General features: G+C 35.5%; 1 protein-coding gene across 3 annotated transcripts in view; it reads left to right on the plus strand.

Annotated features, from left to right (window-relative positions):
- Positions 1 to 20,423, plus strand: part of Slc44a1 (solute carrier family 44 member 1) — a 185,560-nt gene that overhangs the window by 100,726 nt on the left and 64,411 nt on the right. For all 3 annotated transcript variants that reach the window (XM_026415006.2, XM_026414997.2, XM_026415017.2), the window contains exons 6-12: positions 4,215 to 4,384; positions 6,326 to 6,415; positions 9,796 to 9,935; positions 11,254 to 11,440; positions 12,488 to 12,653; positions 13,389 to 13,545; positions 15,149 to 15,232. In XM_026415006.2, the coding sequence (XP_026270791.1) occupies positions 4,215 to 4,384; positions 6,326 to 6,415; positions 9,796 to 9,935; positions 11,254 to 11,440; positions 12,488 to 12,653; positions 13,389 to 13,545; positions 15,149 to 15,232 (994 nt within the window). The remainder of the gene's footprint in view (positions 1 to 4,214; positions 4,385 to 6,325; positions 6,416 to 9,795; positions 9,936 to 11,253; positions 11,441 to 12,487; positions 12,654 to 13,388; positions 13,546 to 15,148; positions 15,233 to 20,423) is intronic.

Genomic DNA, 20,423 nt, shown 5'->3' on the forward strand with positions numbered 1-20,423 from the left:
AGAAAGGTTACGAGATACTAGGGAATTAATAATATGATATGGAAGCGAAAAATTGACACTCAAGAAAAAATGTTTTTCATATTTTTAAGTAGAAGATTCAAGAGTAAGTTAATATTTACAAATCATCTACTATGTGCCAGCTAATATACTTTCACATGCATTATTTAATTTAACCCTCACAAAAGCCTTTACAGATACTGCCCCTAATTTATAGATAAGGAAATGGAAGATGAGGCCAAAGCCACTTTGTTGTTGTTGTTGTTGTTGCTGTAAATCAGAGTTTGAATTCAGCATCTTGTAGCATCTATACCATAGTTAAGTGTTTATTTATTTATTTATTTATTATTTTTTAAGGAGTAGAGGAGTGAAGGAAGGGGAAAAAACAAACAAAATAGAAATGTATGAAAACCACTGTTTATTGCCATTAAATTCTTATCTTCTTGACTTATTTACTTCCTGCCTTTTGTATTCTGTTATAGGGATCTTAATGAAACCCTTTACTGGTATTATTTCTTAAATAAAACTTTTAGCTAGAAATCATGGGTGATTGTTTATTTTTAGCCTGAGATTCTAAAATAATTATATGAGGTACAACTCATATGAAGCATATGGACAAGAAATAGTAGATACTCTTTGTCCTTATACTTTAGGGAGTTTATTATCTGATAATCTGGACTTAAAGGCAAATGGATGGTATATTTGCCACTGTAAGATACAATTTGCCCATGATAGTTAATTTTAAAAAATCTTTAAAAGATTCATTGTGAATTCATTTTGTTCTTGTTGACTCATGTTTCAATAATGTGAAACAACATCAGTTCCTAATGGGACTACATTGACTTCTTAAACATTCAATAGTCTGTGCCTTTGAAAGGTAGAAAAACTTACTGTAAATAGAATACTTTATGTTTTTCCTCTTAATTAAGAAGCAGAAAATTTGTCATTTAGGTTAGACACTAAAGTAGAAATGATCTCATGCACTAAGTTCTCAGCAGTATTATTTCCTCAGAGGTACATAAAATGAGCTAATTCATCTTAAATTCATTAAATCAAATGGGATTTAAATGGTAAAATATAAGAGAGACATTTCAATGCCATGATTACTCACTTTTTTTTTTTTTAATAAGAAAATAAATCCAGGGACTGAGGGTGTAGTTCAGTGGTAGAGCACATACTTAGCATATATAAGGCCCTGGGTTCGGTTGCCAGCACAGAAAAAAAAAAGAAGAAGAAAAGGAAAAAAATTCTAGTTTCAAAATCACATGACCTGTAGAGTTGTTTCTTTTTTGGGAAGAAGTGGGAAAAAGAATGACGAACAAGGGAATCTGCTGCTTTTTAGCTAAGCATTTAATTTTCTTTTTGAATAATGTGTTCATATATTCTCTTATCTTTTATTTACCTTCAACTTCTGTTATTCGTTAGGACTAAGAGCAGATTTTTACTATAAAATAAACAAAGCAGTTAATCAGCTTGTGCTAATTTTATATCTTTAAACTTAGAGCCGTCAGATTGAATTGTAGAGTCAAAGATTATTGTCATTTTGCCCCAATTCTTTGAAGGATACTTTAAAAAGCACTCCTTCCAAAAGGTCAAGAGTTTATATACATTTTTAAAATGACTCAAAAGGATAAGTTCTGGGCAGATGTTACTCACCATTTCCTCCTAAAGGAAAAGAATTAGGATTTTGAGAATGCAGTCCTTCCCTTTCAAATCAAGGATCTTCGTCCTGAGTTTGAAAAGCAGAATATACTGGCTCTGCTGCTCCTATATACTTTTAGAGTCATTGATTTGTAGGTGGTCTCTTTTATGGTGGTGATCTGAAGAGACTTACAGAGTCCTTACTCCTACCCTTTTAGCAAGCAAATGGACAAATGAAGAAGAAATGGAGTAACACACAGCTCTGCAGTGTTAGGAGAATGTGGGTTTTACAAGTTATCTGACAGGAAAAAGGAAATGAGTGAGTAGGACCAAGAAAATTAGTGGCATTGTCAACAAGAAATAGACAGCAATATCCTTAAGGTAGACATATTTTATATTTGGGGTTGAAGGCAGGTGAGTGAAGCAGAGGCTTCATCAGAGATGATAGGGTAATATAGACCTATGAAGACTTAGATAATTATGGAGCAGAGAAGAGTTTAGTTTTGAAGAGAGAGAGACAAGCTTTAATTAAAAATAGGGTTAGAGAAGTTCTTAAAGGTGTTAACTTTGCAGAGACAACATCAGAAAAGAAAGTCGTGTTACAACAAAGTTGTCAGTAAAGACTTCTACCCCAAATCAGCCTCCATTAACTGAGAAATTTAGGGTCCTTTTTGATTCTTCTAATTAAATATCTTTTTACATCATTAGCAAAACAACTTTTGATCAAAAAACAATGACTTACCTGCCTGTAATTCAAACATTATACAGAATGGTCTGGCTTTTAATAAAAGCCAGTTTTTAATAAAATGTCAAATCTTTGGCATTAACTTTCACTAACACCATTTTGGAGCTACTCACAAATCCACAGCCAAGGACATGAGATAATAAATGAATAAATTACATTGTTACATCATCATTTTTGGATACATTTTATTGAAGCATAACTAAAATAAGGCTAAATCTTTCAGTTATTTTGTTTCATGAGTATAAAAGCATAAGAGATTTCTTATTCCTACTACTGGTGGTGCTCACTTACTATCATTTAGGAAAAAATGATAGGTAGTTATTCTCATTCTTATTTGAAATTTTTTTTTATTTGAGGGAGAAAAGAAAGTGTTTTGTTTCAGGTCAGACAAAGTTGTTTTGCTGAGATTGGAAACCTTGGAATTTGATATCCAACCGCACAATCATATCCACTAATGGACCCAAATACAGTGCCAGCCAAGAATGAGAACACAGTTACATCATTCTAATAAAAAATCTTATGTCAGACCTGCTAGGGCTAGTTCTATGAACAATTCAAAAACTGTGGTTTCATATTAATTATGGCTTCATTTTAACTTAATTCACCCACTAATGCATATCTGTGCACAGACAATGTACGGGTTCTGTTAGAATCTTGACAAGTCACAATGAAGGTGTATCTATAGTCCTTTGTTTAAAATTCTTTCACTGATTAGATGTGTATTGTCCTCTCAGAAGTTGAAGCAGAACCATGTTGTTACAAACCAGATTTATGTCACAGCTCATGCACAGTTGTTTCTTTACAAGTCAAAGCTATAGTCCATGTAAGCTTGGATTAAATGTTAACTGATTAAATAATTGGTTGTTTTCACAGTTTTTTGAACACATATAATCTTGAATTATTAGTAACATATAAAAAGAAAATAAAATGGCACAGAATTCCAGATGTGTCAGATATTTTTCACTTTTATAATATTATTTTTCTTATCCCATTTTTATTAACTTCATAACTCTTTTATGGAGTGATATCATTGTCACATTAGATATAATTTCCCTTTTGTATTATTAAATTATAAGCATTTCTATACATTAGCTCCCACTGTTATTGTTTTGAGTAGCTGCATATTATGCTGTATGTTGATATGTTGGCATGACTTTGTTTATATAAGAGTTACTGAGGGACCTGGGACTTGGGCTGTAGCTCAGTGGTAGAGTGCTTGCCTAGCATGGTTGAGGCACTGGGTTCAATCCTCAGCACCACATAAAAAGTAAATAAATAAAAATAAAGTTATAAAAATTATATTTAAAAAAGAGTTACTGTGTGCCCTGAACACTTTTATTAATCTGAAATTTTATAATGCTGTTTTGTTAGAGAACACATTCTATTAATGGTGGCACATTTCAAGTACAAGCATGTGTGTTTTTTACTTTTAAATTGCTTATGGCCAAAATTCATTTTTAGTTCAATGAAATATATGTCTGTAAGCTTTGTCATCTGCCTCTTGACTGGTAGATGAGGAGTTTTAAGTGGTTTTGCTTCTGGTAGCTCTGTGTGTGTATGTGTATGTGTGCGTTTCTTTTCAGAAGGGGAGGGTAATGTCTTCTGTTGGAACATGCACTCCACCCTCTTTGATAAGGCTTGTGGTAAGATTGCTTCACTACCCATAACAGTCATCTTCATAGCATTAAGCACATAGCTCTTAGCACCCATAATGATGTGTGGAGGGTGGAGTGTATTGCAGCCATATTCACCTTTCATTTGTGTGTTTGATGTGGCATTTATATTAAGTAGGAGTAATTTTTTTTCTGATTTTTTTTTCTTGTGTCACCAGTGCACCTATTCCATTCTTCCATCGCTGTGCTCCTGTGAACATTTCCTGCTATGCCAAGTTTGCAGAGGCCCTGATCACCTTTGTCAGTGACAATAGTGTCTTACACAGGCTGATTAGTGGAGTAATGACCAGCAAAGAAATTATATTGGGACTTTGCTTGTTATCACTAGGTAATTGTTTTTCTCATTATTAGCTATTGCATAATACTGCAGTAGAAGATTGTTCTTTTAGCCAAAATATGAATACAACTGGGGATACTTGTAAAATGTTTCACTTCCCATAATCAAAATAATTGTTTCAGATTATATATAATTATAAACATGTACATAAAAGTATGTATACATGTATATATATCTGAAACTTATTTCCCTTTTTTTCTTTCGTTGGGGAAAACTTATTTTTCCAAACTTCGGTGACTCAGTCTATGACTACCTTTAATGTGATAGCAGGAGGCTTCTTTTAATGAATCAACAACCCTATGTTTTTGGTTATGATTCTAAAAGGTCTAGTTATTTATAAAGAGGCCACCTGTTCTCTTATATATTTACATCTAAGAATATAGATTTCTTACTTTTGAAGTATGTGATTTTCTTTTCATTGCTACAGCTCATAGTATCATTATTGCTGGAAAAACTAGGAAATCTCCACTCGTTAGCCACTGAGTTTCTATCAATAAATAGATAATATAATTAACTAAAAATTTCATTTTCAAGGTGAAAGCTCACTATATTAGTCTAGAACTATATGAGGGCGTATTGGAGTTTATAGACCTTAATAGTTGAGAGAAATAACTGGTAGGAACCAACTATTTCATTATGTAAGTTAAATTAGTATTGATGCCTGTTAATAACAATGGTCACTGAGAAGATACAAATTTTATTTCCATCTTCCCTGTCATTAAAAAGTTTTTCTTTTTGCTTAGGTAGTACTTGACTCAATTGTAATAATGCTTTCCATATGAAAATCTAATTCTGTGATATTTGAAGGGCTCCCATCTGTATTTTGTTCCTGTATATTTATTACAAAAGTGAGCACCTTAATAATAGTTCTAGACAGAGATCCTAACCATTTATTTGGCTTTACAAATGGCCCAAAGAAGCTTGACAATTAGTCTAACTTTATGTAAAAACTACCTGGTTTCTAAAATAACTGAATTCATAAAACCAAAAGTAAAATCCGAACCTTAAAAATAGTGACAATAATATTGTAAAGCATCAGAATTCCATTTTTTATTAGAATGATTATCTTTGGAGACTTAATAACATAATAACATAATATAATACCCAAAATACTTTTGCTCATTTGTTTGTAGATCATTAAAGATATACAAATTATTATTTCAGAAATATATTTCCTTTTGAAGGGTTGAATCATCCCTTTCTTTTTTGAGAATTCTACCTATGATTTTAGCACATTGGGAGTTTGGGACAGATAAAGGGGTTGGCTAAGTAACTCAAACTAAACTTTGCTCATTTTTGAGGACAGACTTTTAATCAGTTGAGAAATGAGGTCAGAGGGATTTTGGTCTCATTAGTCTTCAAGATATTATCTTGTAGGGTCATACTCTCCCTTGGAGCTCCAGAGTTAAAGATAAAATGCCAGATAAGGATAAAATGCCATCTAGTATTAACTGACCATCAGAGAAGTTGGTCCTAAAATGCACACATCACTCAAGGCAATATAGCACTAACAACTGATTTCTGTCTACATGTGATATTTTTTCTTGTCACCAACATGACATGTCATTCTCTACACTTTGTGTGCTGGCATGTATGTCTGCATGTCTGATGTTTTCCTCCTGGTGAGTCCACAACAGTCTTGTGCTGTTTTTGAGTCACCAATTGCATTTGCATGAATTCTTTTCTGTAGTTTATAAACCCACACAGTTAGGTGCCTTTGGTTTCAAATGATGCTATTTAAGTGGTACAAGTAGCAAAATCAAAATGCAAGAGCAGCCAGTTTCCTTTCTTACCTAAATTGTGGTCATGAAGTAGTCAATAGCTACAGATTATTTCCCTGGGGTGGGGGGGAACAACAATTAAAAAGCCTTCTCTTTATATTTTATGTTGTCAAGTAATATTCTGCATGTTCTCTATTTATCTTTCCTGCAGTTCTATCCATGATTTTGATGGTGATAATCAGGTATATATCAAGAGTACTTGTGTGGATCTTAACAATTCTGGTCATACTGGGGTCACTTGGTAAGTTATTTATTTTATTGTTTTCATGGTACCTCACTAATTCCATGGTAGCAAATGGAAATATAAAGAAGAAAATAGAAATTTTATTTCTACAGGCTATATCTTCTTAAAGCTTTTTTTGTTTTTGCCTTAAGAATTTCATAACTATCAGAGATTGGGGGGCTGGGGTTGTGGCTCAGTGGTAGACTGCTTGCTTTGCACATGTGAGGCACTGAGTTCGATCCTCAGCACCACATAAAAATAAATAAACAAAATAAAGATATCTACAACTAAAAAAAATTTTTTTTAATTTCCTAACTATATTCCCCTCTTCTTTTCACTGCTGTTACCATTTGAAGTCTAGAACTTTCTCCTGTGTATGTATGTATAGGTAGATATAAATGTGTATACACACACACACACTCACATCATTTAGGTAAAACTTTTTAGCTGAACATGAAACTCAAACTTTTAGTAAAAATATCTGCCCTCATTTACATTTATAATCCTAACTGCTATCTTTGGTTTTACTGTTGTCATCTGTTTTATGTTTTACTGAAATTTATGCTTTCTTATTTTGTTTTCTCCATCTTTGCTATATGACTGTGTTTTCTCTGATTAACTTCACCCTTTCTTTGGATGATATGTTTTATGTTTTTATATTTTTTCTTCTATGATTGGTAACATGTGCTTTCAGAAAAATACTATGTAATCAAGAAATCTATGATTACTAAAGGCTAAAATGTCACATGTTGAGTTTTTCCCTGCCTTTTTAAAATTTAACATAAACTTTTCTTCCTTGTATCCCCTACTCCCTTCTACTTATGCCTACTTTTTAGTCTTGTCAAGTAATCTGAGCTTTTGTATTCAAGTCATTATTACAGTTAAAATATTATTTTCACCATTTTTATCTTAAAAAATTATTTACATTTGCATTGAAAAGTTTCAGAAATATATTCATATTTAAGTTTTCCTGGACTAGTTTTAGGAACTACTGGTCCTGTTTGCATACACCTTAATTCTTGGATTCTTAACTTTTAAGTCATCTTTATATTGACTGGAATTAAAGTAATCTATTTATGGAGGACTTGTGGGCTATATATTTCTCAGTTCTTGTTTCTTTAAGATTGCCTTTTCTTTCACATGTGAATTTTGAGTTTGTTTGGTGTAAAATTCTTCAGGCACAATATTGTATCTGTACTTTTATTTCAGAAATGAACTCAGAGACCAGTCTCAATTTTTTTCCTTTACTCATTGCAGGCTTCACCTACCTAGATGTTTATTTGATTTTAATGTAGCCTTATAATTTAAAGATGGTTCTGATCCTGGATTCAAGATTGTCCATAATCTTTTGGGGGAGGATCTTTTTCTAATCTGAAATTTTTTCTTCATCTTTATATTTGATTGCCATTTTTGTTTCAGCGGCTTTTTTCTTAAGGTAGTTGTTATTCTTCAACCATTGTCTTCCACATTATCATTTCAATGTTTTTATCATATTCTTTTATATTCAGGAGAGTTCTTCAAGTTTGTTTTCACATTACTGACTTAGTTTTCCACATTATCAGTTCTGTCCCTGGCTTCCTACAATGAGGATCTGAATTTTGTTGTTCCAGTTTTGTTGTATTTGTAGTTCTTCCATCTCTATCACATTTGGTTTCATTTCCGTTTACAGCTGTAGTATCTAATTCTGTGTTTACATGAACAGGTTTTATAATAAATCTTAATTTTGAATCATAGCTCTGCCATTTCCTACATTCGTAACATTTGGCACATTATTTAACTTTACTAGATTTCAGTTTCATCATTTGTAGACTTAATAATAACTACTTAACAGTACTGTGGTTAAATAAGGTGATAACCATAAAGTGATTAGCTCACTTTTTAGCACCAATCTTAGCATTTGGTGAACATCCCCATGGCTATAGTGAACAACGTCCCCATCCTCCTTGACATAATCATCGTTATCTCATCTGTTTTCCTTGAACTTCAGCTTTCCCCATAACTTTTTATTTCAGTTTATAGAGAACACATTTCCTTCCATTTTTTGAATATATTGCATAGTTTTCCACACAATTTTCTTGAATCTGCAGGATTTCAGAGGGGAAGAAATTTTTTTTTACAGACTCCTAATTGTTTTGAATTCTTTATATCTTCAACAGAAGAAAAGTTCATGCTTGGTATTTGTCAACAGGACGTGGGTTTTCCCTTTGACCTATTAATTATTTATGTGAATCCAGATGCAGGAAGGTCGATGTGCATGGAGCTTAGCCCAGTTTTTTTGTATCTCCTTGGCATTTATCTTATCCAATGTAAGCTCACAGCTCTGCACTGAATCTCCCTTCCTAATTGTGGCCTACAAGGCCTTTCAGGGTGGTCCAGTTCCCTGCCACCTCTCTGCCCACATCTCTAGCACTTTCCCCCTTGCTCACTGCAGATGTCACAGTGGTCTCCTCCTTTCTCTATACTAGCCATGGTCCACCTCAGCGTCCTAGAACTTTGCCTGACACGTTTTTTCCTGAGATAATTTCATAGATTGTGTTCTCTCTCTCTCCTCAGGCTTTCAGTTCTCTTACGCAGACATCACCTTCCAGTGAGACCTTGCTTACCAGTGTTATATAAAATTGCAGTGCCCTCCCAACACAAGCACGATCCTTCTTTTACCAAATTTTTTCCCTTAGACTCAATATACTGTGTTATCACTTGTTTCCTTATTTTTTGTTTCCCTGTTACTATATAAGCTCATGAGCAATGAGAGTGGAGACTTGGTTTTATTTACTCCTCCATCCCCAGATAGAACAGTAAGTGCTTTAGGCTCTCAAAATATCTGCTGAATGGATTGAATGATGGTATATAATTCAGCTTTCTTATATAGAGTTGGGCTTGCCTCCCCCTTCAGTCTGGTTCTCTGATCAATGAGACAGCATTGGAAATGAAATAAATACTTATTCCTGACTCCCACTGCTATCAGATATTTCCTGTTTTTGCCTTTATCCTTGGTAGGAACTATTCCTTTGATCTTCATTTATTCATTGTGCAAACATTGACACAGAATCAGTGGTACGACTATGTATCTATCGGCACTAGGCATGAGGGTTACTATTTACTTTCAGAGGTACCTGTTAACTGGCTATCTCTCAGCTTCAAAGTCAATGATAAATATATGTGGAGGTAGTTTATTTGATACACTGAAAGATTTGTAAATGCTTAATGTGAAAGACAATCATGGAATAATTGGTATTTCCCTAAAGCTGGCAAAAAGTAAGAGCCATATACTTCCCTGTTTAATGATTTGCCATAGTATCAGTCCCATGATGATATGCAGGAAAGGTCCAGAATATTGAGGACTTATGTCACAGATTTTCTTTTGCTCATTATTGCAAAAAAAAAATTTTTTTCTCCAGGTGGCACAGGTGTACTATGGTGGCTATATGCAAAACAAAGAAGGTCTCCCAAAGAAACTGTTATTCCTGAACAGCTTCAGATAGCTGAAGACAATCTTCGGGCGCTCCTCATCTACGCCATTTCAGCTACAGTGTTCACTGTGAGTACAGGCTCAGATGTATCTTTCAGTTCTGTTTTTAATAGCAGGTTATCATCAATGAAGCAGAAACTCACCTCTAGCCTTTGCAGTCCTAACCCTGATTGCCATTAGATGAAACTTTTGTCCCACAGTATACAAAATGCTCTCAAGTCTGCCAGAGGCTTCCCTAATTAACGAATCCTCTTTTGATCAACATTTTCCTCTGTCCTGTCTGCTTTTTGAGAGATTTCCACTTGGAATTTTTACATTATCACTTGCTAAGAACATATTTATTATAGTCATAATATAATTTCTAAAAACCAATTCTCTTAATGGTATAATAGTATGTTGAAAAATATATCACTATTTACTTGTTCATGAATTATTTTTCCATTTTTTTCTTTCAAACCTATCTTTTAATGATGTATATTATATCAAAAATATAGGTGAGATTCACTGCTCAGGTGTTACACAGTAAAATTATAAATTATCATGTGGTTAAATAATCTATCTTGTATCTTTAGTTCACTGTTATCTCCTTTCTGAAGAAGGGGATGGGAGCAATCTATACATTTCTAGGAGTAATCCCAAGCATTTTATGAACATCAAAAACAAAAAAATAAAGCCACCATAGAACTGTTGTACCAAAAGATAACTTTGTAGTCATGATTTAAGTACAGTTCTGTGTGCTATCTACTAGGGATAGGGATAGGAGGGGAAGGAGGCAAAGGGTGAATCTGCTGGGACTCTACTATTTTTTTTAATATTTATTTTTTAGGTGTAGATGGACACAACTCAATGCCTTTAATTTTGTATGTGGTGCTGAGGATCGAACCTGGGTCCTGCCCATGCGAGGCGAGCTCTCTACCGCTGAGCCACAATCCCAGCCCCTGGGACTCCATTCTTAAGGAGCTCTTGGTCCAGTAACAGACATGAGATACAAATAAATATCTCCCAGGCTTTTAGGGTGATGGCATATTGTCCTCTCACCTTTTTTCAGAGTGACAAGAATATACCTATTCAAATGAAGAGTCTCATCTTGACTAATAAATAAACCCATTTTGATGGTAATGAATGGTAAAGGGAAAGGTAGAGGAACTCTTGGTTAATAAATTGAGAAATTTCCTATGGTTAGCTTTAAAGGACACTTTGTAACCATAATACAATTGAGAACCATTACTACTTCAAGAGAGATCCCAATTTAAAGTATTCTTAGGATTCAGAAAATGATACTTCCAGGTTTAGGGTTAATGACACTCCCAGGGTTGAACTAAACACTTTCCATTTGTTTCCACTGCAAAATAGTAACTGGACCTTTCCCTCCCTTCTTCCCATTCAGGTTATCTTGTTCCTGATAATGCTGGTTATGCGTAAACGTGTTGCTCTCACCATCGCCTTGTTCCACGTGGCTGGCAAGGTCTTCATTCACCTGCCCCTACTGGTCTTCCAGCCCTTTTGGACTTTCTTTGCTCTTGTCTTGTTTTGGGCATACTGGATCATGACACTTCTTTTTCTTGGCACCACTGGTAAGAAGATGTGTTGCTTCTTTCTCTTAGAGATAAATCTAATTTGCATTTAAATATTCTAAAACATCGGATTGAGATGAGAGTGTAGCTCAGTGATGGAGCACTTTCCTTGCCTGTGTCCAGCCCTGGGGATTCAATACCCAGCAAGACACACACACTCACACACACACACACAATCAGAGAGAGGACTATTTGTAAGTTTGCTGTTAAAGGTCCAATAACCAATAGCAGTGGTATTGGCTCTTCAGTAATCTACTTCTTATTTGTGGTTTTTAGAGCAACCTAGCAGTGGGGGTCTAGACCAGGTAAAGTATAAAATTTCAGCCTAATTTTAAGATGCTCAAGGATTTGAAGTGAGTTCTATACTGGCTCAGCTATCCGGATCCATTCTGAAACAAACTAATGAGTGCAGCACCTCTCTAGAGTTGCTTAAAAGCCCAGTTAGTGCCAAAGACCAACTTGCTCTTTGAGATTTCCAAGTTTGGAAATATCCTGAATCTAACTAGGGCTCCTGCAGATGATACGGTTCATAGTTAGACTCTCCAACTTGCTGGTAGCTTTATTTAATATCAAAGGCTAAGCCTACATAGAATTAATTATGAGGAGCAGTGTGGGGATAATAAACTTGTGTGCAACTTCTCTTTTCATTCACCACAAGGAATATAATCTTAATTTCTAAACTTAGTTAATAATTTAGATCTATAACTACTATAAAAGTCCTAGCTCTGAAAACATTTGAAGTGTTTGAAAATTCATGCCTAAATAACAGATAATGTAATAAATAACAACTATATTCAAATAGAACAACTTTGAAAAGCTTTATATGGTACCTTTGAGGAAATCAAAATGCTTAATTATGTGTTTAATTTCACAACCTTTTAAAGGAATCATTACTTTTGTCTCTTAATGAAATAGCAGTAGAAGCATGAAGTTTGTGGATTGGGGTAGGGATCTATTGTTGGAAATGAGATAAACTTATATTTAATAGCCACATTTTTTGGTTTGTACTTCATATGCCTCCTCTTTCCTTCCTTGACATTTTCCCAGGCAGTGCTGTTCAGAACGAACAAGGCTTTGTGGAGTTCAGAATTTCTGGGCCTCTGCAGTACATGTGGTGGTACCATGTGGTGGGCCTGATTTGGATCAGTGAATTTATTCTAGCATGTCAGCAAATGACTGTGGCAGGAGCTGTGGTGACATACTATTTTACTAGGTGAGAATTTGTACTTGGAAAACTTGGGTTCACCTAAGTGCTCACGTCTGCGGTGGGGAGGAAAAGGGAACAGGGCTACTTTCACTTCTTTAAAAAAAGCAACTGGAAATGAATATGACAGTGTTGTAGCTGATAATTCTGGGAGGTAGGAAAGTAGAAGGCTATTATTTTATTTGTTACCCTTTTCTATAATTGTCTCAGTTTATCAGAATAGCAGGTCAGGATATAATTTAGTTAAAAAAAAGTGAACTTTGTAATAATACAAAATGTACTTTTGTTTTATATAAATGTCCACTAAAGGACTTGTCATTTGAGTCAGAAGTGTTGTAAATCCCCTTTGCTGACTTCAGAGCTGAGTATTAAAGCTATAATCTTCACAGTTTTTTATTAAAATGAGGTACCAGATCTATGTTAAACATGTTTTAAAATTCCATTTTCTTCTTATATAATTAACTCCTTCAGAATTCATTAATGAAAGCTTTGAAAACATAGTTTTATTTAACTTAAAGTCATAGAGCATAAGAACCACATGAAACTAGCATAAGGAAATGAAACATTAATTTTACCTGATGCATCTATAGCATTTGCATTAGGAAAATATTACTTTGCCATTTTGTCATAAAGCTGGAATAAGAATAATGAACTGACTTTTCACTGCATTGAGCTTTAAACCATGCTTGTGTTTTCACCCTGGTCTGAGCCTTGTTTTAATTATCTTTTTGGTCATTAAAATAGGGATAAAAGGAACTTGCCATTTACACCTATTCTGGCATCAGTGAATCGCCTTATCCGTTATCACCTGGGTACTGTGGCAAAAGGATCTTTCATTATTACACTAGTCAAAATTCCACGAATGATCCTTATGTACATTCACAGTCAGCTGAAAGGAAAGGTAAGGGGAAAATATTTTTTCTATGGGCACGTGCCGCACTTCACCTCTCCAGTTAAAGCACCCAACAATGCTAAAAGTTGTGTGTGACTGTTTTCTTCAGAGTCTTCACACAGTGGAATCTAGTTCTTCCTCCTTGTTTCTCTTCATGCACTCTGTATGCTCTGGCAAAATTCATCAAATCACTGGTCATCAAACACATCCTGTGCTGCTCTTGTGTTGACTCATTCACTTTCCTCCTTAGATCTTCTTCCCTTTCCGTTTTTTTTTGTTTGTTTGTTTTGGGTACCAGATATTGAATTCAGGGGCACTCAACCACTGAGCCACATCCCCAGCCATATTTTGTATTTTATTTAGAGACAGGGTCTCACTGAGTTGCTTAGCACCTTGCTTTTGCTGAAGCTGGCTTTGAACTCATGACCTTCCTGCCTCAGCTTCCCAAGCCACTGGGATGACAGGTGTGCCTGGCTCCCAGCCCCTTGATTTGTTTGTTTGTTTGTTTGTTTTTGAGATAGTATCTTGCTAAATTGGTTAGAGTATTGCCAAGTTACTGAGGCTGGCTTCGAACTTGGAATTCTCCTGACTCAGCCTCCTAAGCCACCAGGATTACAGGTCCTGTTTTTCTTTTTAATCTTTTTATGAGGTATAGTGTGGTCCTTTGATACATTTATACATTGTATAATATGCATGTCCCTGTGTTCAGCATATTTGTCACCTCATATGTTTATTGTATAGTAAGAACTTTCAAAATCATCTCTTCTAGCTGTTTTGAAATATCCCATATGGTATTGTTAACAATTGTCTCCCTGCTATGTAGTAGAACACTAGAAGCTGGTCCTTCTATCCAACAGTAACTTTACACCTACTGATCAACACTACTAGAAGGAAACAGGAGATGCCCATGACATTGGTCTGGGCAAGAATTTGTTAGATAAGGCCCCAAAAGCAAAAATTAACAAATGGGATTACCATAAACTACAAAAGCTTCTGCACAGCAAAGGAAACACAAGAGAATGAAGAGACAGTCTACAGAATAGGATGAAATATTTGTAAACTGTACATCTGACAATGGGTTAATATCCAGAATATATAAGGAATTCCCTATCGTTAACTGAGAAAATAGCATGCAATTCAACATAGTTTTGCTCAAATGCCACCTCTCCCTGGAAGCCTTTCCTGATGGTCTATTCTCTCAATCTCCCATGAAATATCCATATTCCTTCTCTCTCTCTCTCTCTCTCTCTCTCTCTCTCTCTCTCTCTCTCTCTCTCTCTCCATTTTCCACTGTAACACTTAGTATTTTTACCATATTCTGTTTCTAATCTTTTATGTTTAGTGTTTTCTTCTCCTAGTAGATTATAAGTCCCTGGTAGTTTTCCATACCTCACTGAATCATATATGCAATGAGGACTACATAAATGTTGAATTAATTAAAAACAATTCAGCCATTCTGTTTTAAAGAAGAAAAGGGTAGATGTGGAGGCTTTGAAGTTAATTTGTAATTCTTAAATTTTATTTACATTTATTTTTCTAACATTTGAAGTCTTCTGTATGATGGTTTGGTTGTTTTATTTTTTAATTACTTCACTTTTCTCCCTCTGTCCAGGAAAATGCTTGCGCACGATGTATACTGAAGTCTTGCATTTGTTGCCTTTGGTGTCTTGAAAAGTGCCTAAATTATTTAAATCAGGTAAAATATTTTAATTTCTTTCGCTTTCAAAAGTAGATTGTTGTTTCTGCTCCCAAGATTAAATGATTGAACTTAACTGAAAGATGTTGTATTTTTGTGGTATTATATTGTACATGTTACTTGATCAAATATAGACATACTTGAATCCTATTCTTCTTTTATATTACTATGTTTTCTTACCAGATTCATTATTATATTAATCTTAATTTCATTTATGAATAAAATGTCATTACTTTTTTCTGAGACATTTATCTCTTAACAATTCACATGCTTTTTAAATTTTATCTAAGAATCTTTACTCTGTCATTCTTGAATTATTTTAAATGTTGTTTGAAAACTTCAGTTTAATGTAAAGCTATTGAGACATTTGTTTCTTTTTTGCAATTATCTACTATCATTCAAAACCAGTGTATTGTCTGTTGTTCCTTTTTTTGTTCCAACTGCTAAGCACTGTAATGTTTACCAGAGAAATATTATCAAAGAAGTGCTGTTTCTAAGGTTGAGTGGAATTGATACTTATGGGACACTTACAGTTCTTGGGAGACAAGGTTGACTCTCTGTCATTCTCTATTTGAGCATGTAGGATTAGCTGTGGAATACTCCCCTCTCCCTCCCTCCCTCTCTCTCTCTGTCTCTTTCCCATTCCCTAAAAATCAATTCTAATGTATTGATGTCCTCATCTAATAAGCCAAAGACAAAATTGACTTTCTCACCATTTACCTCTAATGATTGATTTTCCCACCACTTAGCTCTAGCATTGCACTTTCTATTCTCTCCAGGATAGCTGAAAGGATGCCAGTCCTGGGGCCCTGGTATTGAGCATGCCTGGACTTTGCTTTATTGGGCTGTATGGTTAATACAAGAACATAGGTATGACATTTTATTAGCAAAATACATATTTTGCTGATTATAATATTTCTATGGATGTACAAGAGTTTGGAAGCTCATTTTAAAATAATAGTAACACCCATAACAACCTGAAAAATTATTCTTTGAAGTTTGGTTTGAGGCCAAGTTATTCTTATCAAAAATATCCTTATCAAAAAGTTGATGGATTCACTAAAAATCATCATCACTACAATTCCTGCCTCCTTGGCTCAGTTCCTACCACCTTTCCCAGGCACCCTTTGCTTTTGCAGTTTCTCAGATGTGCCTGGAATGAATTCCTTCCAACAGCTGATCATCTCCTACTGAGCTTTAATGATTTTGCCTGAACAACACCTCCAAGAAGCTTTCCCTCATCACCCAGCCCCTCCACAGCTTCCAAGACACCAGTTTAACCCCATGAAAATACTAGGACATTAGAATTATCTGTTCCTTCTTTATTGTCACTTTAGACTTTCATCTCCTTAAAGGCAGGAATCTTTTTTTTTTTTTTTTGTCTTCCCAGAAGCTAACACAGTTCCTGGTACACAGTTCCTGGTCTTTGCTTTCTGAGTGAATTATGAGTTTTACTAATGAATATTTGGTTTCAAAAAGACTAACAGGGTGACACAAAACTACAAATAAGAATCTCAAAAGGAGATATGCAGTTATGCTGAAGGAAGGAAACGTAACATCAAGCTAATCAGTAACGAGGTGAAAGAAATTTAGAGTTTCCAGCATATCTCTAAGCTAAAGGTTAGTCACTGACTTAGTACTGTAGTCTTATGAGGCTGGTCTTTCTTGTACCAGTTTTGTCCATCTTGGATCTTCATTTTGTAGGTATGATGTCTGAGGTTTGAAAGGAAGCATCGAAATAGTAATCAAACCTGTGAGCAATGATTTAGGGAGAATTCCGAACTCTTAGTAGTTCTTTTGGGGAACATGAAATGCTACAGTGTGGGGACTGCTCATAAGAAAGGCTTCATTCAAAATGTAGTCAATATATTAGAAAACTTCCTGCCACGACAGTTTGAGAGCATGGAAATGGGTCGCCCATAGAATGTTTTAAACCACCTTTCTATGAAATGTTTTCCAGCTAGGTGAGCATCCACCAGCTAACATTTATTGAGTGTTGGCCGTGTACTGGGTTCTGTGCCTCATGCTCCACATGCAGCATCTCCTATTTAGTAGTCTGTTTTGTTTTTGGAAGATGAGTAATGATGAGTTAATGTCCCTTCATGTTTCCTCCTGTCCTCTCTTTTGCTGTGTCTTCTGAGGCTATCAGAAGGCTTGAGCAGGTGAAAATCCAGACACATGCAAGGCCTAGTTGAGGTAATATCATGAACTAAACAGGCAGAGATCTAAGATAATGGAGTTGGCTGGAGACCGTGGTTAACTGGAGAGCTCATGTTTCCTCCCAGGAAGGCAACCAATGCACCAGTCTCACAGACTGCGGCAATGTGAGAATTTATAGACAATTTATTTCTTTTCTAATATTTTAAGAATTCCAAAAATCTATGTTTTGCCTCCTGCTATTAAAATGTTGATAATTAATGAAACAAACTGAGGGCACCAGAGTAAATAGATGTTAGGACTACACAATATGTGTTATCCAGGGGCCACCAGCTCACTGCCACTGCTTTAGAGAGTTTACAGGATAGTCGTAGAGAAGAGTGTTGATAGGCCTTTTGTTATTTATAATAAAGGTGCTAGATTTTGCAAACACAGAGTGAACTGTGAACTGCTCTTTGTTCTGCAGGTGCATAAAATGACACAAAAGTGATGATATATCTAATCTAACAGAATTCACTTTAGGTAGAGAGATTGTTACAACCATAATGTGTTTTTTGCTGGGCATTGGATCACTCAGGCCTTGTTTTATTTTGCCATTTGTAGATAGTACCTTCAACACTGGAGGGTATCTGTTCTCTCACTTATGAGCTCTTAATTTTATAAAGCTTTTCTCTACATAGTGTAGAGCAGGAGTTACAGAGAATGTGTTTTTAGTAGACTGCATACCTAGTGCTACACTAAATACCTTATATACATTACCAATTTCCACAACTCTGTGAGGCAGGCATTATTTCCTTTATCATACGTGGGAAAATTAAAACATCTTGTAACAGATCACATGACCTAGAGGTAGAGGAAGTTTCAAATCCAAGTTTGCTTAGTTCTTTCCTTTATGTCACACTGCCTTCCACCTTTATGCACATTTATGTACACACACACACACACACACACACACACACACACGAGTTCAGCATAGAGAATATTCAAACTTCTCAAATTTTCATGTTTCAAACTGAGACAAGTAATGAATTTAATGAACATTTAATTAAGGTTTGTATTTTAGTTAGCTTTTTCATCACTGTGACCAAAAGACCTGATAAGAACAACTTAGGAAAAGAAAAGTTAATTTTGGCTCACAATTTCAGAGGTTTAGTTCATGGTCGGCTGACTCCATAGCTCTGGGCACAAGGTGAGGTAGAACATCATGGCGGAAGGGTGTAGTAGAAGACTTCTGGTCAGTTTATGACAGCTGGGAAGCAGAGAGAGCTCCACTCACCAGAGACAAAATATAAACCCCAAAGGCGTGCCATCCCCCCACATCTACTTCCTTTAGCCACACCCAATCAACTACAGTTACCATCAGTTAATCCATATCAGTGCATTAATCCACTGATCAGGTTACACCTGTGATCATCTAATCATTTCACCTTTGAAAATTCTTGCATTTTCTCACACATGAGCTTTTGGGAGAATACCTCATATCTATAAGTGATAACATACTTTTGGCAACATACTTTTAATTCTCATGATCTTTAAAAAGGTCTAAGAACTTTTTTAAAGTGTAAGAATTTGAACAAAACTTTTATTAAACCCTTTGGTGTGGGCTTAATGTCATACCCTATTTCAGTCCATTTGGGCTCCAGTAACAAAATATCGTGAACTCAATATTTTGTATACAACAGAAACATGTTCCTCATAGGTTGAAAAACTGAGAAGTCTAAGATCAGGGCAGTGGCTGCTTTGGTGCCCTATGAGACCAATTTCCTGGTTCATATATTCCACCTTCTGGCTGTGTCCTCACATGGTGGAAGAAGCAAGACAGCTCTCTAAGGCCTCTTTTCTGAGGGTGTTAATCCCATTGGTTCACCTTTACCTTCCAGTATCATCACTTTGATGATTAGGTTTCAACTTATGAAGAGTTTAGGGGAGAGCTCAGGTGTTCAGACCATAACATGGCCCTCCATCCCTGGTTCCAAATAAGAAAGGAATATTTGTAGTTCACTTTCCTCAATTTATAAGAATCCACACAGGAGTTGCCCATATTATATTCTCCTTTTCTTACCACTGCTGTCCAACTTTCCCCTCTAAAGGGAGTCATTATGTAAGTAATTTAAACTTTAAGAGAGTTTCTGTGTCCTTCAGTGAAAAAAGGAAAGGTGTGGAAATTGTGCTCTGGGACAGGTGTCCAATAGTCTTGATTATCTGCATGGAGACCCTCTGCCTCAACAATTTTTTCCACATAACCATAACTTTTCCTCTAAACTTTATCATGCAAAAATACTACCAGGGGTCACTGGGGATCATGCATTCTTTTAAAAAATATTCCTGGATGAGGGTCATCCTTTATCTCACTTCTGGGATTTGGGTGATCTCAAGCCTGGGTGCTGCCTGAGAAGATCTTTGGTGTGGGCTAAATGTTGAGCCGATGCTTCTCAGGAGCAGTTTAGCTCAGGTTAAGGAAGGCTGTCTGAGAAAATAGGTGGACTATCAAAAAATAGTCTGCAGAAAGCTCAGAGAACAGTTATCAGGGAAAACCACTCAGAATTTCTTGAGAACCTTAGCCTGAACCCTTTTAGACTAGGAGGTATAGAAACAGAGAAATTTCTTTGTCCTGCTTGTGATCTGTAGCACATTTTTCTTCCTGAAGAGATCATCTTGACCTTTTGTGTATTTCACACAGTTTCATCTTCCTGCCCTGGGAGTAGGTGAAAGAACTAGCAAAATAATCACCGACTTTTTTTCCAGTTAGGTGGTGCACAGATTGGCACAATTAATGCCAACATGGTTAAATTCCTGTTAGAGTATCCTACCCTGGAACTTGCGGGTAGAGAAAAAGCATTACGGAAGCTTCCTTCCTATCTACAAATAAATAGGCTTCTGCTCCAAAAGCAGTGGGATTCAGCAGGATGCGGGGGAAAGAAAGAAGCAGAGGGAAGAATAATAATTCTCAGATGAACTCAGAACCTTTTATAGTTTAGTTAGAAAGGGTTAGGCCCCCTGCTGAAGTCAGCTGGCCAGAGATAAGAGGAGAGAG

The sequence above is a fragment of the Urocitellus parryii genome, chromosome 4, assembly GCF_045843805.1.
Source record: "Urocitellus parryii isolate mUroPar1 chromosome 4, mUroPar1.hap1, whole genome shotgun sequence".
In the NCBI taxonomy this organism is placed as follows: Eukaryota; Metazoa; Chordata; class Mammalia; order Rodentia; family Sciuridae; genus Urocitellus; species Urocitellus parryii.